The sequence below is a fragment of the Rousettus aegyptiacus genome, unplaced genomic scaffold (genome assembly GCF_014176215.1).
Source record: "Rousettus aegyptiacus isolate mRouAeg1 unplaced genomic scaffold, mRouAeg1.p scaffold_m13_p_3, whole genome shotgun sequence".
Classification (NCBI taxonomy): Eukaryota; Metazoa; Chordata; class Mammalia; order Chiroptera; family Pteropodidae; genus Rousettus; species Rousettus aegyptiacus.
Genome location: NW_023416306.1, coordinates 96612371 through 96638765, shown reverse-complemented (window position 1 = coordinate 96638765; position 26395 = coordinate 96612371). Strand labels below are relative to the sequence as shown.

The following is a 26395-nucleotide window of genomic DNA, read 5'->3' as shown; positions in this document are numbered from 1 at the left end:
GTCCTTGGAAACTCCCATTCCTTGTCTGGATAATCCATGTGTAAATTCAGCTCAGCTGTCTCTTCCTCTGTGTACACTTCTCTGACCACCCTTCCCATCCCTAAGCTGATTTAAGTGCCCATCCTGTGTGCTTCCTCTTAGCACTTAACATTATATTACAATCTGACTGATAACTCCTGAAAGTTAGGGATAAATGTGTTTGTATTCCCAGTACCCCTTGCCTAGCGACTGACAGAGAAGGTTCTCATTAACTTTTGATAATTGAACTAATCTTTTTACTTTATCAGAGCCACAATTTTAAATACACACATGTATAGACAGACCAAAAAAAGTTGATTCCGATCAAGTATCTAGATCCAGCTACCAATTAATAGGAAACATAGAAGACTGTTATAAATATGTTACCTGACACCATAGAGTTGCTGTTGACAAAATTTAAATGTGTGAAATTCCATTAAGACAAGCAGCCACAATATGTGGAGCTTGTTTAGATTCTGATTTTCTTAAAAACTGTAAAAAAAAAAAATGACTCAAATATAAAACCTGATTGTACATTTGATATTATATTAAACAATTATTTTTTTACATGTGATAGTATTATGGTTATTTTTTTAAAAGAGTCCTTATATTTAGAAATATATTCTGACATATTCACAGATGAAATAATAAGATGTCTGGTATTTGTTTCAAAATAATCTGAGAGGCAGAAGTGGGAGGGGATATAGGTAAAATTGGATTGGCCATGAGCTGATACTTATTGAAGCTGGGTGATGTCATATTATGCTATTCGGCCTACTTTTGTTTATATTTTAAAATTGGTACAATAAAATTTTGTGTTAAAATATACATAACAAAATTTATCACTTATTTTTTAAGTGTACAGTTCAGTGGCATTAAATACATTCACATTATTGTGCAATCATCACCACCACCGATCTCCAGAACTTTTTCATCTTCCCAAACGGAAACTCAGTAGTCATTAGTAACTCTCCATTTCCCCCTCCTCTGGTCCCTGGCAATCACCATTCTATTTTCTGTCTCTATGAATTTGACTATTCTAGGTACTTCATATATGTGTAATCACACAATATTTGTCCATTGGTATCTGTCTTATTTCTTTTAACATAATGTCTTCAAGGTTCATCCATATTGTAGCATGTATCAGAATTATATTCCTTTTTCAGGCTGAATAATATTTTATTGCATGTACACACAATGTTTTGTTTACATATTCATTTGTTGATGGACATTTGGGTTGTTTCCAAAACTTTCCTGAAGGTACCCTATAATGAATATTCTTATATATGTGATATATTGATTACAGTTATCTTGCTGAAAGACTGGCATTGAGCTTCTAATGTCTGTAGGCATTAGATCCCAAGGCTTTAGAGATTTTAAAGATCTACACAACCCAGGAAGTGCCAGAGACTGCAGAGGGGGAGGTAAAAAGTTAAGTATGCGGAAAGGAAGTTACATTTGCTGTTCAGGATTACTCAGAAAAGCTCTTGCTCTCATTGCCTTCTCCCACCTTCTAGGCAGCTTTTCTACTTCCTGAGCTTCCCTACGCAGTTGTATTTCTAACACATGTAGCCCTGCCAAGAGTATTTTTGCCCTAACCCCAGGAACTACCTTTAAGCAGTTTTATGTCAAAAATAAGTATGTCTCTTATGAAGTTAAAAAAAAAATCCTCTTAATATGTTTCTACAAGCGGTAAACCAAATTAGAATGTAAGCCAAACCAAAAGATGTTTGAATCAAGTATTAAGCTGAAACTTGGTCTTACTCATTTGATTTTTGGAAAATTATTCTTTAGATATCTTAAGGAGCAATGTGGGGGTGAGACAGTTGGGTTGGGGGAGAGGGGTGAGATCTGATCCCAGGTTAACCTTGAGGTACTGGGTACCTGGAGTTGTGGAACTAATTTGGAATTTTAGATATTTTCTAGAATGAGTATTGTTTACTTGCTCAACTATGTGGCCCAGATTCCAGACCCCTTAGGGAAGTCCAGAACTGTCTCCACTATCTCTGGGTTCTCTAAAATTGAGAACAGATCAAAGTGGATCTCAGCTTCTCTGATCAGGACTGCCCTGAACTCCAGGAAACTCCTACACATGTCTCTCATTTAAGTCTAAACCCTGTTTATAGTCTCAAGAACAGGACTGTCTATTGGTTGGATATTGATCATCCTGTACTTATTGGATATTTGTCACCGACCCCTTTAACTTTGCTATGAAGGCCCAATTTGGTTTTGTTTTTAAGGGTTTTTTGGGGGGGGGCGCTTTTTATTTACTTTTTATTTTTAGATATTTGTAGATTGACATGCAGATGTAAGAAATAATACAGTGATTCTATGTATCTTTTACCCAATTTCCCCCAAGAGTAATATCTTGCCAAACTAATATTATATTATCACAACCAGGATATTGATATTGATAAAATCAAGAGAGCGTTTTCATCACTACGAGGATCCCTCATAGTGCCCTCTCATAGTCACGCCCGCTTTGCTTCTCACTCCACCTCTCCTAGTACCTGCCGCCACTAATCTCAATCTTTATAATTGTCTCATTTCAGGAATGTTATATAAATGGAATCATACAGTATATAATCTTTGATGTTCAGCTTTTTTCATTCAACATCGTTCTTTGGAGATCAATCCAGAATGTTAGGATATCAATAGTCTGTTCCTTTATATTGCTAATTAGTATTCAATGGTCTATATATATACACAGTTTGTTTAACAATTCACCTGTTGAAGGATATCTGGATTGTGTCCAGTTTTGGCTATTACAAATAAACCTAAGTAGATAAATATTTTTGTACAATTTTCATATAAACATGGCTTCATTTCTCTGGAGTAAATGCCTAGAAGTGCAGTGACTCTGTTGTGTGGTAGTTGCATGTTTAGTTTTATAAGAAATTGCCAAACTTTTCCAGCTTGGCTGTACCACTTTAAATTTCCACCATCAATATATGAGTGATTCAGTTTCTCCACATCCTCACCAGCATTTGGTGTTATCATTATTTTGTATTTTAGCCATTCTGATACCTCTTTGTTTATAATTTGCATTTCTCTGGTGGCTAATAATGTTCGACATCTTTTCATGTGCTTATTATAGGTATATCTACTTCAGTGAAAGTTTTTGCTCATGTTCTATTTGGATTGTTTGCTTTTTTTTTTTTAACTGTTGAGTTTTGAGAGTTCTTTATATGTTCTGAATATTAGTTCTTTGTTGAATATGTGTTTTGCAAGGATTTTCTCCCACTCTACAACTTGTTTTTTCATCCTTTTAACAAGGACCTTTCACAGAACATTTTCAATTCTAATGAAATCCAGTTTATCAACTTTCCTTTTATAGACTATGTTTTAAATGTCAAGTCTAAGAATGCTGCCTAGCTCTACATCATGAAGATTTTTCTCCAAGGTTTTTTCCTAAAACTTTATAGGTTGCATTTTACATTTAAGTCCTTGATACATTTTTGATTTGATTTTTTTCTGTAAAGTATGAGATTTAGGTAGAGGTTCATTTTTTACTTATGGATGTCCAATTGCTCTAGCACCATGTATTGTCAAGGCTCTTTCCTTGGCATATCTGTATGGGTTTGCTTTTCTGTTCTCTTGACCTATATGTCTATACCTCCACCAATATCACACACTTTAGATTACTGTATAATATGGCTTAAAATTGTTTTAGCTATTCTTATTCCTTTGTCTTTCCATATATGTTTAGAATAATCTCATCTGTATCTACAAGAAATCTTACTGGGATTTTAATAGGAATGTATTGAACCCATGTGCCAATTTGGGGAGAATTAATACCTGTATACTCTCTTGAATCATCTAAACCATGAGCACGTGTGGTGGTATTGAGTGCTTCTGTATACCTGCTGATTTTCTGTCTAGTTCTTCTCTCAATTGTTGATAGAAGAGTGTTCAAGTCTCCAACTATAATAGTTGATTTGTTTCTTTCTCCTTTAATTTTTATCATCTTTTCCTTCACCTGTTTTACAGCTCTGTTGTTTGATGCACACACATTTTAGGGCTACGTCTTCTTAGTGGAGTGACCTTTTTATCATTATATATTGTCCTTCAGTGCTCTGAGTGACTTTATTTAATATGAATGTAGCCACTCTACCAGCTTTCCTTTGACAAGTATTTGCATGATATAATTTTTTTTATCCTTTTACTTTCCACCAGCCTATATTATTATATTTGAAGTGAGTCTTTTTTAGATAGTATACAATTGGGTCATGTTTTTAATCCAATCTGCCAACCTCTGTCTTTTAATTCGTGTATTCACACCCTTTATATTTCATGTTGTTATTTGTAGGTTACATTTGAATGTTTTTAAAATTCCGTTTTTATGTATCTATAGTGTTTTGTTTTTTTAATCATAGCATTTTTTAGCATATCTCTTTGTGTAGCATTTTTAATGGTTGTGCGAGGTATTTTATATATATATAAACATCTCAGTCTGCTGATGTTGTTTTAATTCTTGCTAGACTGCTTCTTTCCTGGTTCTTTGGCTAGAGAGAACAGGCCTTTGTTGATCTTTTTCTTGTCTGCTTCCATTGGCATTTCTAGGTTGCTGGTGTCTTCAGCTTCAAATCTAGGATATATGGGATAAAAAGAATATCCAAGGAATTCACCAACATATCATTCCTCATGTTCTGAGGTCCCCAGCCAATCTGCCTTTTCCTCTCTACCTTTCAGAGTCTTAAGTTTGATTTGTATATAATGTCTGAGGTTTTTAGTTGTACTTAGTGGGAGAAATAGGAAAAAGTACATCTACTCTGTCTTTCCAGAAGTCGAAATTTCTCCTAGTTTTATTTTTGATCTAACATAGAATTAAGATTACTTTTCTTTTTCTTTACTATTCTGAGTATACCTATGACTCTGACCCAGCCCACTGGATCCATCCTTGGAATTTACCTCATAGGAAGTGTGGGCTCATAGGTAGACAGTTACAGTTTTAGGCCAGTGCCTTTAATCTACGCCATCTTTCTTTCCTGTGCCTTTCCTTTATTCTCCTTTGATGGCATCAATTTCAGATTGCTGCCGCTAGTAGGTACCTCGTAGCCACAAGATGGTGCCCCAGAGTAGAGTAGTTCAAGCTAAGCTCTTCCTCAAGCCTCTCTTTAATTTAATATTAGAAAACTCAAAGCCATTTATCTGAACCTAGATATAGATATAATGACCCAATTGTAGTTTTTTAAGCCATGTCTTCCCAACTACATGGAAACTTAATCAGTATCAAATATTATCTTTAAATTCTTTTTTTTTTTTTCGTATTATGCAATAACTTTGTGGGATTCCGTATGGGTATTTTAAAAATTGTCATTCCTCCTAATGAATCTGGTTGCCATTTTATATTTGGGGTTATTGAAAGTAATCTGTAATCAGTATAGCTTTAAGAAAGGAATGTTATAAGTACATTCTGAAGGAGATGCACTGTCAATGTCTTAAGGTGTTTGAATCCATGAACTAAAACTCTCTTAGTGTAGATGTTTGCTTTTGATTCATAGCTTAACTTTTAAAACAATAGCTTATACATTTATATAAAATTGCCTAGAATAAAAAGACTAGTAAATACATGTTAACAATCTTTGGGTAGTAAGGTACAAGTGGTTTCTTCTTTCATCTTCCTTCTAGACTATATTTTTCAAGTTTTCAAAAATGAGCTACTTTTATGATACATAAAAATAGATGTGTGCATATTTCTCAACTAATCAGAAAATGTTTATTAACCATCAAATATACATAGAGCCAGCATAGATATTTTCCTAGGCTTGATAGCTGGGCAAGAAAATTACTAGGCACTCTCGCCAAAGACAAGGACCATATCTTTTAAAATTGTGTAGGCTATGATATCCACCATATACCTCATATATAGAGAGGTCTGGGAAATAACTGTTGAATAAACAGAAGCCACTATTCCTAGCTTTGAAGGAAAGAATTATATTTTATTGGTTGTAAAGCTTCGGGTTTAGAGTCCTTGCACTGGTCTTGGTATACTTCTCTGCTTGAGTATTAGCTCACATTCAGTGAGCAAGTTGTGCCTATTCTGTCCCTTACTTCTAGAATTAATCATTTGGCATAATAAAACCAAATATTGTTTCCTAAAATAATGATAATAGTAGGATAGACACACACACACACACACACACACACAATATAACTCCAAAGCATTGAACAGTAATTTAAAAATTAAGCCCTCGCTAATTTATTATTAGATTGTCAGAACAGTCTACATGTTTATTAGACATAACAGGTACTAAAGCAATATTTGAAAACTGACCAAATGAATGAAATTTTATGGATTAAAAAATTTAAATAATATCCTGAAAATCTGCATGGGAAGAAATTATGAGTAAAGGGAAACTATACTAAAATCAGTGCCTTTTCCAACCAAGACCTAAGAATATTAAGGATCTTTTCAATGACTTTCAACTTGTGATTTTGTAGGCCCAACAAGTCTTATAAATTAAAGGATTTTTGTATTTCTGATACACTATTATATAACTAACATAAATCATCATTTTCAGTAGCTTTTATTTTACTTAGTATAATAGCTTACTTAGTTTAATAGGTTTTAAATGAAAGTAATCTATGGACTTTTCCTTATGAAAGATTGAATATAGGCAAGCTCACCAAAGTACTAGATTTACTGAAAATACAAGTCTAGAGTTTTGAGAGGAGTTCATGTGCACACAAGACATGAGAAGTGGAGAGAATGGGGATGAATTTGTTGAGTGGAAAATAGGCTAGAGGATGGAAATTAACAGACCTTTAGGAGGAAAAGGATTCAGATGAAACGTAATAGTCTTAGCACAATCATGACATGGAAAAGCTGACTGAAAAGTCACTATCTAGTCCAGCCACTTAGAAACTTTCTAAATAAGAAGTAGAACCATTTATTTAACTGAAAACTTATGCAGAACACTAATATAGAAATATACAAAAGCTGAACAGTTTTAGTTGAAACAAGGTTGAGAGCATACAGAAACCAAACCCCATCTTCCTTGGCTTCCCTTTCACTATCCCAGTGGGCTCTAGGGAACACAGTTTGAAAACAACTTATCTAGTCTATGCTTATTTAGAACTGCCCCTCTCCCCAAGATCCAATGGAGCCTGACCCTTAGGCAGGTGTTAGACATTAATTTGAAAGCAGGAAGCCTTTTTCTCAGGCTTATGAAGATGGAAGTTATTTTAAGGAATATTTTCTTACCCATACCAGAAGAGAGTATTTCACTGCTGAGATTACCTGCTGAAAGAATCACTCCACTTACTTGAGATTCTTCTTCCCTTGACCCTCTTTGGGGCTGGCTTTGTGTTTTTTAGCTCTCGAATGTGGTCTCTCAACTAGCCAAGCAAAATCTACAAGTGCTGGTCCTGGGCCGGAAGCACATGCTAACACCGTGTGCCCGGTGGAGAAAGGAAGAGATGGAAAAGGTGCAAAAGCAAGCCAGCTGTTTCTTTGCTGACAATATGTAAGTACTGAAGGTAATAAGTGAATTACACTAGGCTCCATCATCTGCTTGTTAGTTACCTATTTGTGTGATTTCTAAAGTACATATATATATGTATACTCAGCCTCATTTCAAAACAAGATTTGAGGCCCTTACAAAAATAATTTCTACAGCAGAATAAACTTAAATAGATTAGATTAAGAAATCAGGATAAAAGAAGAATGAGAGGAAGGTAAGGTCAGAAGTGAGATTAGCATGCCATAAGGTCCTAAATAGGTCATTTAACAAATTTTACAAATATGAGCACTTTCTATATTCTTGGAAAAACAACAGTGAACAAGACCTAGGCCCTGACCTCTTATGACTTACAATAAACAAGTAAACAACTAAACAGGTCATGAAATCCAGGCAGCGATCAATTCTATGAAGACATTAAAGCAGAGTAAGTAGATAGAAAGGGATTAGGTGGGGTAATTTAGAGAGTAGTGGATGGAGTGGTCAGGGAAAGAGCGGGCAAGTCTGAAGGAATGGAGTCATTTGAGGAGAGAGGTGTTGAGAAGAACATACTAAGTAGAGAGAACATAAAAGTGTTCAAAAAGCCCTGAGACAGGAATGAGCTTGACATGTTTGAGGAAAGCAAGCAGGTCAATGTAGATGGAAAGAGTAGGACTGAGGTCAGAGAGAAGACAGGGACCACATTAGAGGGGACTTTGTGGGCTCTTCGGCAAGCAAGGAGCCTGGATTTTATCCTAAATACAAAGAGAATATTGCTATGAGCTACAACTTCCCAGGAAGCCAAAGGAACACGGAAAACATGGTCAGCAACAAAATGTACTGTGTCCATAAAGTAAGAAGAAAACAGCCAAGGAGGAGCACAGATCCTCAACAGCACAAATGCATTTTGTTTTTCATACAAAATTTTATTTCCAGCTTTGCGTGGATAAGAAGTGTGCCTCAGCCCCAAGTCTAGGTTTCATTAGGCTGAATGTAATAGCTTCAAAATTCGTCGGTATTCCCCATTTTTTCTTGTAAAGGTAAAATGACTCTTGAAGCATGAAGCAAGAGACTAATCCCTCATTCCTTTTTCCTTTAGCTAAGTTCTTTTATTCATTCATGGGAGAGGTGCTTCCATCTCTCTAAAAGTAGAAGACTGTAATTATGTTCTTCATACAATCACGTTAGACAACGCTGGGCAAACATTAGAAATGCAGGCTCGAGAATTTGTCTACCCAGTTTCAGGTCATGGCCTTGCCACCTTCTATCTGGGAAGGTGTCCCCCTTCTCTGTGTCTTCTTTTTTTCATATGTAACCCTCATGGGGATGTTGTGAAGACTAAACAAACTAATAGTTGTATATGATACATGTAAAACCCTTGGCATAGCACGAAGTACATAGAAATAATATATGTAAGTTGCTGTCATTATCATTATTAGTTTTCTTCAGTGGAAGAATTAGGTAAATGCAAAGTGTTAACAACCAAGAAGCCTGTTGGAAATTGGTCTCGTGCTTGACTTGGGGCCTGTGTTTATTGTAGCCACTGAAGTTCCAAAATGAGTTGTAAAGGTTGATTCAGTGCCTTTCTGTGGCTTTATATTTGAATGTTAAAATTTTAACATTAATTCTATTTTCCACTAATGTGCCAAAGAAACCTTTTCATATATACACTAGAGTGATTATAGTGAATCCCCACATAACTCACTCAGCTCCAAAAATTATCAGTTTGCTAATCTTGTTCTGTATAACTATTTTTTTTCCTCTCTTTTTCCTGGAGATTTTTAAGGCAGATTCCAGTCATTTTATCATTTCACTGGAAATACTTCAGTATAAGATAAACAGAAAATAGTCCTACTTTGGTCATTTGGGTCAAGACATAAGGGATATCCCATGTTGCAGTTTGAATCTCCTGAGTCAAGGTAGCTCCTGCTGTTTTTACAGCACATGCACTAAGGTGGTAAGTGCTGATGCTGAGGGTTCACTGGAGACGGAGTCCTTGGCTCTTCTCAAAGCAGGAGATGCATTTGGCTGCTGATCTGGATAACTACCCAGAAGCTACTTTGAGATACCAGTTTTAGCTTTGGAGCAGCCTGTTATTTTTGGTAGCTTGCAAGAAAGTGTCATCCTGTCCTACCAATATTATGAATGTTTCTTGAATTTGAGTGGGGAATGAGTGGGAAAAGTGTGCTCTGTTGTGGATGGGGCAAATCAGAAAAAAATGCCCTAGGAACACAGAGAACCAACATTTGAGTGTGAAGACAGAATTATTGTTAGTATCCTTTTTTCTAGCGGGAAAGCCCAATTGAAGTATTAAGTGTCTGAAGCATTAGCATTCCCTTCCCCCTGTCTTTCTATCAATGTTCTAGATAGTGTTGCCTGCCAGCTAAGGTGGTTCATAAGCATCATGAGGTCATGTCGGTTAAGAACGCAGAGCACCTCTGAGGGAAGTAGAATAAGTAGTCAAAAGCATGGTAAAGAATGCTATCCTCTGCCTCCTCGGAGGCGTGCTTGATCGCGTCTGTCCTTTCTTATGTCCGGCACAGCTCAGAGGATGATCCGTTCCTTCTGTATGCCACACTGCACTCAGGGAGTCACTGCAAGTTTATCACAAAAGATCTGATGCGTGACCACAAGGCCTGTCTACCTGATGCCAAGACCCAACGCCTGTTCTTTAAGTGGCAGCAGGGACATCAGCTGGCCATTATTAGTAGGCTTCCAGGATCAAAAATAACCTTTCAGGTATGTTTTCTGTTTCTTATGTCAACAGAATCAAGTTCATAGTAAGAATGTGACACAAAGCGTTTTATTTTTCTCAGTTTTAGTTTGGTATTTGGAATTAGCCAGTTCCTGGAAACAAAGTCTACTAGAGCAAAAGTTTTAATAGGTCAGCCCAGAGTTAATTGACATATTGAAAACATCTGGGATGTCATCAGTTGTGATTTCAATTTTGTTATTAATTTCAGCTTTTCATACATCGTTATTTTCCTATTTATTTGTAATAGCTCAAAATTCCTTATCCCTTAGGGTTTGTCATACTTCTACTAAGGAACTCCAGTTTCCTGTTTAGTCCACTTCTATGGCATGTTCTCAGTTGAGTTTTCCTTTGATTCTAGTGTAGATACCCTTAAATATAAGAAGTCTCTGTGTGAAAGCAAAGGAAGAACATCCAAAGGGAAGTTATTATAGAAAAATGTGCTAGCCAATGATAAATACAGTCCAATGGTTAAAAAATATACAAAACAACTAATTTATAGGAAATTTAGTATCAAATGATAACACAGAGATGCAGTCATCAAAATCAAGACTGTGGGAAAAAATATAAGACAATTAACTTGATTTTCTCAACAACAAAATATTGCAAGAATAGAGATGAAAGAAGCTCTAGATTAAGAGAATTGAGAGATACTCCAATTAGTCACAATGTAATACAACCTTATTTCAATTTCTATTCAGACAAATAAACTGTAAAATATATGTGCACACACATAGTTGGAAATGTAAACAAATTTGGTGTTAAAGAATTATTAATTCTTAAATGTAATAATGGTGCTGATCTTATATTTATAAAATAAGTCTTTGTCTTTTAGAGATACATACTGAATTACAGAAGAAATGATATAATATCTGTCCTTGGGTGTGAGAGGGTGGAGGGCAAGAGAAAGAAGTGGGAAGGGTATGGATGAAATAAAATTAGCCTTGAGTTGATAATGGTTGAAGCTGCGTGATGAATACATGGGAGTACATTGTACTATTTCTCTATTTTGTATATTTGAATTTTTCTGTTACATACAAAACTGATAAGGGAACAAAAGGAATACTGCAGTGTGTGTGTGTGTGTGTGTGTGTGTGTGTGTGTGTGTGTGTGTGTTTGTGTATGTGTACACACCTGTAGAGGGTCCTTAACCTTAAGAATGAACTCCCCCAGAAAAGAAACTGCTAATGTTAGGCTTCATCCTTACAGAGCTAGCTGCTCTTTGAAAACCCATTGTTAATTAAGACAGAGAAGTCTGAAAAGGAAGGGAAATGGCCAGGTATCCCTTTAGTGTTGTTCTCAATGTTTGGTTCCCTTTTTAATTCAACAGCATATTCTCAGCTATGACACAGTGGTGCAAACAACTGGAGACTCGTGGCACATACCATATGATGAAGACCTGGTGGAAAGGTATTCCTATGAAGTGCCAACCAAATGGCTTTGCCTTCACCGAAAGACATAGACTGTCGCTCCATGCTAAGTTTGTTTGGATGCCCTCTGGGTTCACTTCCAAGCTCTTAAGTTGATCCTTGTTTAGACCATTGTTTCTGCCCTGGTTGATTGGTTTGTCCTCTTTGGTCCAATTGGTTTGTATATCAACAAATTGATTTTTTAAATTAAATGAGTTATAATATCTTTTCATAACCAGCTGCATTCTCCTCCCTAACATTTGTTTTAGGAGGCGTAGCCACAGTTGGGGAAGCCAGTGCAGAGCAAAGCCTATATTTCTCTTATTGGGCCATCTATCTCACTTACTTGGGAGACAGGTGCTCCTGGTATTCATTTTGCTACTCCTGACCTCACCTTCCAGGTTCGCCTATAGCAGAACCAATCCATTTGGCCCTGAGCCATGGGTCGTTTCTAAACCCCTTCTTCCATTTCTGATATCATCTTATCTCCAACTCATGCTGATAAACCAGCCAAGAAACAAAGGTTTATTAGTAACTCTTATCACCCAGTGATTTGGGTTGGAGGAAAGGACAGTTCTTTCTCTTTAGACTATGATCTTCATCATTCTATGTCTTTTCCAAATTGGTTCTACATTTTGTGAACACTATTAATTCCATCACTTGGTATAAGGGCTTTCTAAAGCATACAGATTATTTTCATCTAATTAAATGACATAGTTTAACAAAATGATTAAGGTTTAATAGTTACCTCTCTGTTTTACCCCCTTGCTAGCCAGCCGACACCTCACTGGGCCTTGATTTTGGCTGAAAATATTTATGTCTGCAACACTTTATGACATTTATTTTCATACTCATACATACCATATGATTTAATATTCAAGAACAGGCAAAATGAGCCTACGGTGATAAAAATAAGAGTAGTAGTTGCCTGAGGAAAGGGGCACAAGGGGAAAGTTCTGAGTGATGCCAACATAGTTGTATGTAAATATGAGTCAAAATTCATCACACTAAACACTTAAGATTGATGCATTTACAACAATGTACCTCAAAAAAGTATGTTAGCCTAAAAAAAGAATTATTTACATTAAAAAAAAAAGACCTCATTTATATAAGATAGTATACATGGATATAAGTAGGACGTGTATTAATGAATAGAGACAATCCAGGAAAAACAGAGGAGGGTATGTTTCATCTTGTCAATTTACTTGATTCGACACTGCTGCACACCTCAAGAGCTCTCCAGGAAAGTGTTTGATAATTGAGAGCTATGAAAGATTCTGAAAGTCAGAAAGCTCTCATAAATCCAATCTGCTTATTTTCTAAATTTCGTACACTACATACTTAGAAAACTTTCAGTGAGCTAGACTTTTTTTTAAGGCACTATCCTAATTTTAAGAAAAATTTTAAAAAGAGTATTTGTTTTCTAATAGCCTAATGCAGATTTCTCACAAGGAACACAATAGAGATGGGGGAGGATACAAAAAGAAGCTAGAACTTTAGAGCAAGAGTAAACCTTGAAGAACATAAAGTCCAACAGTAAGTAACATTTTATAGAGGAGGAACAGACACAGAGAGATGGACTGGCTTCCCTGGATCCCACAGCTAGTTAGAGAAGACATTTCAACCATAACCCACCTCTTCTGATTCCTAGCCAACTATTCTTTCTTCTACCGTACACTGTGATTTAGGCTAGAGTAGTTTATAAAAACTTGGAGAGACTGAATGGTAGAGCATCCAGTGTTTACATTTAGAAACTTTGTTAGCCTCATAAGAGAAAAGGAGAATGAGAGGAAGGGAACAGGGGTTACCTTTTCAAGGGTACACATTTCCAGAATGGCTGTCAGTGTAGAAATTGTGGTAGGGAAATTACATTATTTTTGAACTCTTTAATACCATTCAAAAATAAAACCCTAATATCTGCTTGAGGTAACTTGAGATGCATCTTTCCTTTGTCCAGGGGTGAGGGAACCATTCTAGGACCGCTCAAAGTAAATCACACTAACACAGGACCCTGGGGAGTACAGGGATTCTCTGAGTAAAGGCAGCTGATACCAAACACTTAGACTGTCTTTTTGTATTCTGGTCACCTGAGTGAACAAGCTACCTGTCATGCAAAGTCCTAGACACTATGGGATGAAGAAATTCTTTAAAAGGCTGTACAGAGGACTGATAGTGTCTTTAAAGTCAGCTGTAAACAATGAAGGTTTGGAAAGAGCACTGACTGCCACTGAAAAATATTTCTAAAGAGCTTTGTGCTTCCCTCTGGCATGCTTCTGAATTTATACTATCTTTTCCTCCTGCTGTTTTCAGACCCAGTAAGGAGAAAATCTCAAAGGAGAAGCCCTAGTTCATTTTCTCAGGGCTCTATTGGGACTACCTCAGGTGCCTTGTTCTCATGAAATTAACTTTTCAAGTTTGCACTTATAATTTGTTTCTTTGGTCCTCTAGCAGGTTTCTTCCTAAAGTACTATAAAATATATCATATGCGTTCGCATTAGATTTATTTTTCCATGATGGTTTCATGATAAAGCAGAAATGGAAAGGAAGGGTGTGTTACGTAGGCACCTGAATTCTGGTCCATCATGGTGAGTCTTATCTTCATTTGCTAACGATCAAAATTATCAGGGTAATTGAGGACAAAACTAAACAGGGTCCAGATCTGGTATTTTGCCCATCCTTCAGCAATTGGAATTCAGAGTGAAAAACATCTAAGGGAGTTTTTGTTTGAACAACTGGATGTATAAGAATATAAATCACTACGATGAAATGATGGCATTTAGATTTGGGTATTCTTTCCAGGATGGGACTGACTTAAGCAGACAGAATTCTTAGTAAGAGGGACATTCAACTGCTGCAGCCTCTTGTAGCCCACAGGTTGACAGCAGGATTGACAGATAAAATACAGGACTCTCAGTTAAATCTGAATTTCAGACAAATAATAATTATTTTAGTATAAATGTCCCAAGTATTGCAGGGACACATACTAAAAATATTCATTATCCATCTGAAATTCACATTTAACAAGGCAACCTATATTTTAATTTGCTAAATCTGGCAGCCTTAGGTGGGAATTATATGGGAGAGTGAGGGGTAGTAAGAAATGAAGCATCTACATAGCCCAGCAGCCCTACAGGAGACAGGGGGTAACAAGGATAAGAAAAGGAGTAAAAGGCACCTGGTGAGGAATAAGAAGGGAGAGAAGACCAGCTTTTCCCTGCTATGTTCCAGCCAATGACGAGCAGTCTGCTTGAGTCTATACTATATAAAACAAGGGAGTTCCATTAAGAGATAAGAGATATACTTAGAAGAAACCATAGAAAATAGTGGGATGAAAGAAAACATGAGACAGGAACACCAAAGAGTAAATGTAGTAAATATTGAGAAATAATCTTTAATTTTCTCTTAATCGTCTATTTTATGGTGTTTCAGGATTCCCTGAAGCCCTCTCCCAAATTTGTTGACAATATTTGATCCAGTGGTGCTTCCAGAGACTCAGCATACACAACTCGCTTTCAACCGGAAATTGAAATAAACAGGAAGACAATTATCTAGTCACTCAAGGCAGCTAAAAATAGTTTTGCTATCACAGTACTGTCAGAAGTACAATGTTATCAAATGGATTAAGTTACTAAAATAACCATGATAATTTGTTGTAAATAGCAGCCATAGGAAGGTTTTTTGGTAGCTTCTGACTAGAAAGTTGATGTAGAGAATTCATTTCAACCACATTAAAATGACTATCCAGTCACCTCTTTGGTGTTAGTTAAAATGCAGTCCAAGAAACAAATATTTAAAGACATCATTAATAAAGGCTTTCATTTCTAATATGGCAGAGACATAAGTTCATTTTAAAGAGACCAGGTGAGAGTGCCCTATCACTGTCACCTGGACTAGAACATTACTAGGTATCAAGTTTAGTTCACATCTACATATGTAAAATCCATTATTAAAACAGGTTTCTTGTGCTTTCTGTGACAGCGCCAGAACAGAGAATGTCAGTTTCCTGGTAGGTGCTAATAGAATTCCCTGACACAATTCTGCTGTTCATTTGGCTCTCTGGGGCAGAGTGGTATCCTGGCCTAGGAGAACAGAATGGGGCCTTCCCCTCCATAAAACAGGTTCCTTTGGAAGTGGTTATTGCAGATCTTCTGAAAGGTAAGTGCTTTGTCCGCATCGTTGCTTAAGATATACTGTATTACTAATTCTTTAAAAATGAATCATTTTTCTATTTTCTTCTTCTTTTCAGTGACCTTGTCCTAGAATCCAAAGCTGCAATTTTTCCTATCTTCTGCTCCAAACTTAAGCAGTCTATTGCTATTAAATTTCTACACATCTGAATGTCTTAGATATGTATTTATATAATTTTTAAAGGATTATCTCTGTGAATTCTTAAGTAACACTTTTTTACCTAACAGAAAATGAAAACTTTCCCTAGTTCTAATTTTTACCACTTCTTCCTCATGTAGTCTGATCATAATCATGTAAATTGATAAAGAGAGACAGCTAGGTTAAGCTAAAGCATTGCTTATTATTCGCATAGCCGTAAAGTCACAAACTACTCCTCAAGGCTTCCTTGTGTTCAGACGGAAATTTGTGTTCCAGAAAGCTGTCTCTCCGATAATAGCTATCAGTTCAAATAAAGAGTCATGTTCTTTGGCACTTAGTTCTGTTCTGGCAGGAGTGCTCAAATCTTTGAAGAAATGGGTCTTTTCCAAGTTAGGTCCTCTGAGTTGGAGAACTCCTAGAAAAATAAACTCTGGTCAGACCAAGAGAAAGTCTCAGGAAGAATTGTCACTTTACACAGATAAAGAGCTTTTTATCTTTTAAAGCAAATAACATGGCTCTTGTTTGTTGACACACCAAGGGAAGTTCATATGAGGAAATCAGTATTGAACAGTTTGTACTTTATAAATGTCAATAGATTTTTTTTTTTTCCCTTTCACTCCCACTGCCATTATCCCCAGATATTTCAACAGCACTCATATTCTGGTCTCATTGTTTCTTAACCCCTTAAATTAAATTTTGAGCCCCTGTGAGATAGCCAACTTGCACCTTTTAAATTACTTAAAAGTGCCCCAGTTTCTGGATTTCAAACTTTTAAATTCTTCATTTTGAGCACAATCTGTTTACTTGCCTGGCTCCTTCATCCCAACCATCAGTTAGTTCCTTGGCCTGTTCTTAGACCTATCTCTTCCTCACCTAGCGCCCTCTGTTGTCTGTCCCCATCTGGCTTCACTTGCCTTCTCCATCCCCACCCCTCTTAAAAAGCATTCATCTCAGGAATGGCTTCTATAACACTGCAGATTCTTTCATTCATTTTACCCCCAGTGGTGTCCAGCTTAGCAATTCTAAACCTATTTTGGGATAGCCCCAGACCGTTCTACTTCCTCCACTCCTGTACACCGTACTATTGCCAGAAAATTTATGAAATTATACTGCTGGAACTTCACTCCCATTTAAAGGCCCTTTTTTTTTCTTTTCCATATTTCATTGAATTCCATTAATTTCCTGCAGAACTCTACCAGCCTTTGCACTTTTAACTTGAATAGTAGCTCATCTCCTGGAGCCTCCATTTCCTTTTCTGTTAAGTGGGGGAGATGGGCTACAGCGGTACTTCTCAAACTATAATGGACAGAGTCACCTGGGATCTTGTTTAAAATGCTGAATTCATGTCTGGTGTGCCTGGTGATACCAATGATGCATACCATATTTTGAGTACTATTTTAAGTAGCCTCAAATAAGCTCCAAAGTTCATTTAAAATAATAATACAACACTCGTGATTTTCTGAGTTCTGAGTCATAACCTCATTATTCTCACTCTCAGCAGATGACTTAACCAGCATCTAAAAGCCATCTGTTAGGGGTCTCTTCAGCAAATTTTGTCCTTTCAAATAACTTTCCTATCCTGACCCTTTCTTTTCTAAATTACTACCTGCCTCCATAGTGTCCCTTCTTGCTGACTTGGGACCTTGCTCTCTGTTAATCCCTTTCCAATGGCTCTTTTCCCATCTAACACAAATACCTTTGGGCTTCTGGCCTGAGGAAACTATTCCCTTGGAACAGTTTAATAGCCAAACTTCTCAAAGGAAGGAGCCATCTCTCCTTTCCAATTCCACATTTGCAACTGAGCATTCCCATCTGGGTAGCCTATGGACCCTCAAACTCAGCCACTTTGAAAGCAACTCAACTTTGCCACAACAAAACAACCTCTCACATTTTATTTTTCCTGCTCCTTCTCCTCTACTTACATACCTATTCATGTTGATTTTACCTTCAAAATGTTTGTTGCAGCCTAGTTATTCAATTCTTGACTACTTTTCCAAAGGAAAGAATCCTTTTGTAAAAAGCTTTGTACATCAAGATATTCATACATAGTGTTATTGATAATAATAACAGAATTGGAAATAACTAAATGATCAAAACAAGGGGAGGAGAAATATAATCTTAAATGTTACAGTGATTAAAATATTTTGTATGTTGGCATGGATTAAATGAAAAAGCATTTACAAAATGGTATGTTAATGTGATCCCATTTTTTTAAATAAGAAGGAAGGGTGGAGGGCAGGGAGAAGATCCTTGGAGAATACTATCTGAAAGAAATTATATTTTGTTGATTCTAGAATGTTAATAGGTATTTCTGGCTATTGAGATTGTGGATCATTGTTACTTTCTTCTTTTCATCTTCTGCACAGTCTGAAATTATTACCGTATGTGTAATAGAATGTTAGGACTCTTCCTGCCTCACTTTCCACTGAGGCACAAATACAGTGGATACCAAGATTCCCAGGTGAGTGTGAGAAAGATACCACATATGCAGAATTTATAAAAAAGAATAGAGAAGCTGCCTAAACTCCTGGCCCCTCAGCCAAAGTAATAAAAGAGTCAAAGGAAGGAAAAAGATAAAAGATGTTTCTCTGGAGTCATTGCCAGCCTTCGAGTTTCATGGGTGCCCTCTTACCCCCGGACCCTGGGAAAGATGCCTCAGTAGGAAGACTTGGGGTTCTTCCTGCAGCAGGGGGACCTAGACAGCCGCCTGAGAAAGCCAAAGTGTCTGTGGATGGGGCCTGATTCTGCCTGCAAATGTAGAGGACGATGAAGAGCTGATAAGGGGTATTGGAAAGGGGCCAGAGAGGGGTGCTGCCTTGGAATTGGCCTGCACTTCTGGTTTCCTGAGGGTGAGATGGGGTCAGATGGGTGGGGAGAGAGCTTAGAGTTGTCTTGGGCTGGAGGGGAACTTTTTCCCCAGGGCAGTTGAGGAAGGAGCTGCAAGTGACCACCTACATATAGAGAACTACTGAAGAGCCTGGAAAAATGGCCAAGAGAGGAAGCATTAGGTTTAACCATCTGCCAGGCTCACCAGAGACACCAGCTTTATGTATCTGCCAGTCTTAAAAAGCATTGAGCCACCCACCATTATGCGTCCGCCCCATCCTAGCCCTACACTGCTCATTGTCCACCTTGGCTGGGGACAAGTGAGCTAGAGTGATTAGAGAGGCAAAGCCAACCATGTCCTCACCCCTTTTCCACTAGGGGCTTTAGTCTGAAACCCACCTAAGCTGGCAGAATAGAAATGATGCGATGCTGTTTGGAATTCTTATTGTTATAGAATGGAATATTCTAATTTCTGAATAGAGACTGCCTTTGTTACTTAAAGTGACCACAGCAGTGTATATTATCTAAGAGGAGCAGAGAAGTAATGGAACCTGCCAGTTTTCACCTAGAGGCAAGAAAGATTAAAAGAATAAGAGAACAAAAATAAAGTTGTAGTTTTATCAATCTCTTCATCATGCTTCTTACCAGAACCCAGATGTCTCCTTATGCCCACTTTCATCATTTCTTGCCCCAACAAAGGTAACCCCTATCTGGTCTTCTAACAGTATAGATTCATTTTTGTCTGTTTTTGTAATTTATATAAATGGAATCATTCAGGATGTGCTCTTTGGCTGGCTTCTTTGAGCATTATGTGAGGTTCATCCGTATTGTCACATGTAATTATATTTCATTCATTTTCATTATTATATTCTATAGTATGAATATACTACAATCTATCCATTCTATTGATGGGTATTTGCCTATTAAATAGACTGCTACTATGAATAGTGTATTACTTTTAATAATGGGGTGAGAACTTGCAGATTTTCTTTCCTTTCGTTCCCATTACTACTGCCCCAGTTCAGGACTTCAAAAACTTTCACTTGGACCATTAGTAATAGCCTCCTGATTGATAACCCTATCTATAGTTCATCATAAATACTGCTGCCAGGTTTATCTCCCATATCATAATTCTAATCATGCTGCTTTACTCAAAAACATTAAATATCTCCCCATTGCCTTCTAACCAGAGTGTAAGTGCCTAAGCTTGGCACTCAAGGCCTCCTCCCTAGGTGTGTACCCTAATCCAGAACATGTTTGTATTTTAGTCAAACTGGGCCATGGCCACGCCCTAAACATGGGCTTTTTTTATCCTCTGCTTCTTTGTTCAAGTCACTCCCACTCCATGTTGCATTATGATGCCACCCGTACTGCCCCTGACAACTAACACCTATCTGAGTCCTTGTCCTCCTAAGATGAGCTTGGATATACTTCTTCCAGAGGGTGGCTTGCATTCCCTATGGCCCAAGGTAATTTCCCATCTGTAATACTTTGTTGGCTCTGCCTTATGTATCATGAGCAGCCTCATATTAAGGCTGCTTTCATTCGTGTTTAATCTTTCCCACTGAACTCTGGTGGGGACCCCATCTGGTTCATCTGTGTGTCTCCCGGAGCAGCCGGCCTAGCTTCTGTCTCACAGAAGAGGCCCAATAAATGTTTAGAATTGTTTTGGAGAAGTTGTCTGAAAACATCTTCCTGATTTTTACCTCTGACTTCCACTTCTCCTTTGAGTGAATTCCCCTCTTGCTCCTTGGTATTTTGTTTGTGTGCTAGCTAACTCAGGAATATAGTCTGGTGTCTGATGTTTTGACTAATCCTCAAGAAACGATAACTTCTCAATGCCACCATCTATAATCATAGCATTTAACCCCTCCCCCATGTCTTAAATGAATTAAGTATTTATTTACTTATTTATGTATTTGGCATCTACTATGTACATGGATGGCACTGTGATAACTGGAATAAAATTTGCTATGTGCCTATAAGACATCATTCCAAAGGTTTTAATCTTGGAAATGTTTTAGATCTGTTGTCTGTGATTGATTTTTGAAACTTGCCTTTGCCTCACCACTGTGGATGAAATGCACTCTGGGTGAAGTCAGGGACCTCAGCTGAGGTTCAAGTTCTTTCAAGCAGAAAATAAGACTGGAGCACTCTCTTGCTTTCCCATCAATAACTGGGTTCTCAAGAACTGGTTCCTAAATTAGTGACTGAAAATATTGGTAATAATGATCCGAAGCCTTATTCATTTGCTCGTTTTCTTTATCCCAAGCATCTTTGGCTTATTCTGAGCATCAGAGATGACTTAATTTTGTGGTAAGAAAATAGGAATTAGAGGAAGCCAATTAGGAAACCTCAGGGAAGAGGAAGTATCTCTAGGCTAAAGGGAAGGCTGTTAGTCTTATTTCCTCTCTATTCTTGACTCACTCTCTTGGTGCCTGGCCAACCTCTGCACCTCTCTTTCTCTACTGATCAGGGGGCTGGAGTAGGGGTAGGGGTAAGTCTTGGGCGGTTAGCAGAGTGAATAAAGTTAAAAACACTCATAAAGACTCCAAGATGTAGGTAAGCACCATGGGTGTGAAAATCACATTAAACTGTTTGATTCTTACAGTTCTCACTCCCCCCCCCCTACACACACCCCAAATCCCCATCCACAGACGTGGGTGAGGCTGCATGTATGTTGGACAGGATGGGTAAGAACTGGTTGTTTTCCAAGTTAAGAAAATAGACTGAGTTTCACTTCTGAACAATAGCAGAGTACAGTGCAAGTCGGTGCAATATTTGGTTTCTTTCGGTACTAGGAATAGCTCAAAGCAAAATAGCCAACAATCCAGGCCTCGTTCACCAGTGCCCCTGCTTTTCACAGAGAGAAGCTGAGTTCAAATTTACTAGTAGGTAACTTATTTTCACTGTAGTGGTTAGTATTTTTTTTCTCTGTGCCTTTAAGTTAAAGTGGGTATAGCATGCTCACTTGTTTGAGAACAAGAAACTGAGGCTGTGGACCAGGTAGTCTGTGCCAAGGCTGATTCAAATCCAGTGCTTCTGACACTCAGAGTCTGACTACGTTCCAGACTCAGGCCCCTCCCTTCCCCATCTTACTTTTTCACTGGAACATCTGCTGTTCTCTCAAGCTATAAAGGGCTTCCTGTGTTATCATGCCTAAGGGGAAGTTATATGTTTAAAAAAACACCAACAGTTAAGCCCCAGCCAGCTAGGGTCTTCTATTACTTTTTCCAGTTTTCTGGGGGGACCCATGAGAATTATCACTGTTTCTCAAAGTCCATGGCTTCCAGAAACATAGAGCATTGGGTCTTCATTTAAGGGGAAGTTTGGGATAACAAGAGAGATATCAAAAGTTGTAAGATAATAATATTGCAGTTGTTAAAACTAAAAATCAAGGGTAAACTGAAAGCTAAAGGTTTTGGCTCTATAGAAGGGGTTCCTGGGTAGTTTTATTTAAATGTCCTTTGGGTTGAACTGATACAAGTTTATTCCCTTTCAAATCAAAGGACAGTATTATTGTTATTGGGAATTACTGATCAAATCCCAGCACAAAATTATGTTGACTGATAAGGATGGAGAAGGGAAATGATAGTTGTGATTGCTATGCTGATAGACACTATACTGTACATACCACTGGTATTTGAGGATGAGAGAACCACACTAGATGTCATGGACAAGGGGGATATAGAGCGTTGCTTTATTAGAATCATTAAAGATTTTAAAGGGCTTTTGAGTAGGAGCATAACCAAGTGCCTCGTGTAAGTCACAGAGGCACACCCCCACCCTATATTTGGAGCCCCATTTGCCTCTTTCTTTTGCCTAAAAGTTACAGAACTAGAGTACAGAGAAATCTCCCTTTTCTCCTTCCTGGAGATTCAGCCAGAATGACAACTCCTAGGCAGCCAACCTAAGTACTGCAGTACAGGAAGAACTGTAGGACTGAAATTGGTGTGAGAAAGATACACATAGAGAAGGATACAGATAAGGCGGGTTCCTACCCTTAGTCCCCTGAGGAAGCAGCCGACTGGTGAAAGTCTGGCCAGGGAGCTGGGCAGAGCTCTCCCTCCCTCCTGCTGTTTATTCAGAGCTGCTATATCCCTAGTTCCGTCCTGGCTACAGATAACCTTTGGGGCCCTTTAACATCAGGGAACCCTAATTCTCCCAAGGTACTCTATTACCGGTGTTTATAGCCAACTCAGAAGGCATTGTTTCAACACCTGTTCAGATCACATGGAAACACAGATAAGCTTCATTTTTCTATTCCCTGGCTCACTGAAACTTCCAGCAGAGCATCTTAAGCTAAGGGCTAAATTTTTATCTTGCCTTTAAACGCCATGTGATTCAGCATGTCTGCAGTCACTGGGAATCTACACTGTTACTCTTTACCTTTGCCTTATGGGTAACCCCTGCCTTCCACCTACCTCCACCCACAGGGGAGAATGTGGGCCTTGCCAAACGGAGGCCCCCAGGAGATTTTCCAAGATTCACGAGATGTCAAGTCATCTCTGAAATTTTTCAAAAAACCAGAAAGTCATTTCAAAAAGTCTAACTTGGTGGCCCCACAGAGAGGAAGATCAAACTTTCCACACAGACACAGCAAGTCTGCCCCCATAGGCTTATGTGAAAGCTGCAGGAGTATGTATACTGACTTCGGTGAAAGCTCCCCAACCCAAGGGGAAGTCCACCTGGGTGAATAGTTGGCTGCTGCTTAGTGCCCAATAGCACATATTCATGAAGTCCGCTTCCAGGGGATTTCCCTTAGCAATGGAGTCAGCAAAGGGTTTATCTTTCCGAATGATTTCCCAGAGGAATTCATTTGCCCGGGTGGACAAATCTCAAATTCTAATATAAAATCTCTGACCTTTTAGGTTTTTGAAATCTGGATTTCTCATTTATGCACAAATCTCTTCAAATAAAAAACAAACATAATAGAAAATCCAAATAGCGAGAGTGCATATTCAGTGAATGATCTGAATGCTTGCTTCATGCTAGGCACTGTTTGGCATTGAGGATACACTGGGGAGCAAAACAGATGTGTTAGAATTAGATGGTAGTGGCCACATCTAATTCTAGCTTTTTCAGTTTGTGTTTGTATTGGAAATGAGGTCGATTCCTTCCAGAAAGTATCTTTAAGAGTATTAAAGTGTATATAGCATCCAAAATCCTATGCGTCTTTCAGGGCCCAGCTTAAATATAACCTCAAAAAGGAATTGGGATTTGTTGAATGTACGAAATAATTCTCATGGTCGGCAGTGTGTGTGATTTAAAATATCCCCAAACTTAATGGCAGTAATACCCAAAGGTTTATTTACAGCAGCATGTCTTAATGGAAAGGAAAAGATTGCAGCATTTCTGTTGTTCCCTTTCTATAGTTTTCAGTTCAACTTAACAGTCATTTATTGAATTTTTATTAGCCAAGTTCCAGGCCAGGGGTGATAGAAGGTTCAGAGATGAAAACTACCCAGCCTCTGCCCTGCCAACCTTTGGCGAAGCCCAGGCACCCAACTCTTTAAGTTAAATCAATATTTCACAATTTTGACCTACAAAAATGGCCATTTCATTTGGTTCAGGCTAATAAAAGATTTAAATTACATGTAGTAGGCATTGAGGAGTCAAGAGACTGGTTGATTTTGAGCTTCTTAGAAGAAGAGATGGGAATGCCTAGTACTGGAGGAACAAGCATATGGGGCAAATAGAGAGCGTGAGGAGTGATCAGGCAGTGCTGCTCAGCAGAGCAGTGGAGGTAGCCACAAAACAGAAATAGGATGAAGTAGAAGAGAAGGCTGAAGAGAAAGGTACCAATCAACTTGTAGGAAACTTTGAACACTAGGTTAAAGTCAACTTTATTCCGTAGCCCAAAGAAATATATGCAGAGAAGCAATCCAATGAGATCTCACTCAAGACAAATGATTCAAAAAATGCAGACCAATAAAAGACTCCAGTGCACCAGACCAAGCAATGTGTGAAAAGGGTCTAAATTTAGATAGTGCCAGTGAAAATGAAAAGCAATTATCCCATAGGGATAATCAATAGGATTTGGCAACTGACCAAACAGGAAAGCAAAAATAACAGCTAACATTTAATGAGTATTATGTGCTAGGCACTTTCTTTAGTACCTCACTTGCCTCTCTCATATAATCCTCACAACAGCCCCCATAAAGTGGATCTTATCCAAATTTGACAGATAAGGGAATCCAGATTTAGGGAGGCTGCAAAAGGTCAAATAGTAACTGACAAATGGCATTTAAATTCATGTTTAAATAGAAAAGGATGCACTCCTAACCCCTGTGTTGTAAGGGATCCATTCATTCAACTAATATTTATTGAGCACTTAATATATGTTAGGTATTTTTCATTTCCTGAGCTATGGTAAGGAAAACAAAGATTCTTGCCTTCATGAAGTTTAGATTGGGGGAGGGGGACAATAAACAGAAAACAGAATTATGAATTATATAACAAAAAAGTGTAGAATAAGAAGGATCGGGATTATATGAGGACAGAGTAGGATGTTTGGGAGAATTGAAGACTGCTGTAAAGCTGTGGCTGAGGACTCAGAAAGTGCGGTATGAGGGGCAGGAACTGGCTTGGGAGGGAAGAGATAAGTTCTGTTTTAAACATGTTGGGTTTTGAGGTACCATGTGTCTCAATGTGAAAAATATCCCCTAGGCAATTAGAGAAGAAACTCGAGGCTCTTACAATTTTTTTTCTTTTAAGTGGAAAGTGAGTTTAGGAGAAAATACATTAAAGAAGAATCCTTAAGTATTACAGCAGGCATTAAAGTGCCAGAAACCCTGGTATATCTAGCCTTCTGGGTGTACAAGCTATATTGGGAGGGGGAGGTCACGATCCTAGCATCATGTTTTGCATTTATGTTCATTAAATAGGAGTGTGCCTTGGGGTGAAGTCTAAATAGATAGTTTTACAATTTTAAAAACCACTGGGAGCTACCTCGCCTGCTTGGAATTACTCTCATTAGTCCATCCAACACCAGCCGGCTATGAGCCCTATCCCTTCCGTTCTTGTTCGTCATCAATCAAGGGTATTTAACCTTGTAATTCCTCTCCTACACCTACATCTCAACCTCAGTTCCACTTTTGAGACAAAACTGTCGGTGCTGCTGGCCAAAGGAAGATCTTGCCTGGCCAGAAGAAAATTTTGCTCTTTCCACTGGCTACCACACCGCGCTCCTTTCTCTACCTAAAATTAACGGCGTAGCGGCAGCAATCCATTTCTCCCTGTAGTAGGAAGGAAAGTGGGAGGGTAAAGAAAGACACCAGCAATCTAGACGCAGGCTGGATTCACAGGTGCTAACACTAATGAGAAACTTGTGAAAAACACGACCTATTTAGATCATACTGATAGGCAAATCACTACCCTGGGCCCCCAGGAAGTTTTTTCGTTCATGCTATAGCCAATTCCTTCTCCGGATAGCTCTAAATCACCCGCACCCGAGTTTCACCTGTTCTCTTGAAGACGCTCCGACCCGAAGCTAGCGCAAGCGCACACCTGAGACTTTAGGGCCGCTCTCCCTCCCCCCGCCCCACGAGGGGCGGGGCCTCGGCGCTCTCTCCGCGCTCGAACTGACGCTGGAGTCGTGAGTTCGACGCGCCGGAGCGGAT

General features: G+C 38.3%; 1 protein-coding gene and 1 long non-coding RNA gene across 2 annotated transcripts in view; one reads left to right on the top strand and one right to left on the bottom strand.

Annotated features, from left to right (window-relative positions):
• Positions 1-11862, top strand: part of PRORP (protein only RNase P catalytic subunit) — a 108002-nt gene extending 96140 nt beyond the window's left edge. The window contains exons 5-7 of the mRNA XM_016152075.2: positions 7339-7487; positions 10004-10199; positions 11543-11862. Coding sequence (XP_016007561.2) covers positions 7339-7487; positions 10004-10199; positions 11543-11674 — 477 coding nt within the window. The 3' untranslated portion in view covers positions 11675-11862. The remainder of the gene's footprint in view (positions 1-7338; positions 7488-10003; positions 10200-11542) is intronic.
• Positions 11863-15044: 3182 nt separating this feature from the next.
• Positions 15045-26375, bottom strand: LOC118615041. The gene is made up of 2 exons (XR_004956302.1): positions 26236-26375; positions 15045-16362 (listed from the first exon to the last, which is right to left on the bottom strand). It is a non-coding gene; the product is annotated as an uncharacterized LOC118615041 (long non-coding RNA).
• Positions 26376-26395: the final 20 nt, after the last annotated feature.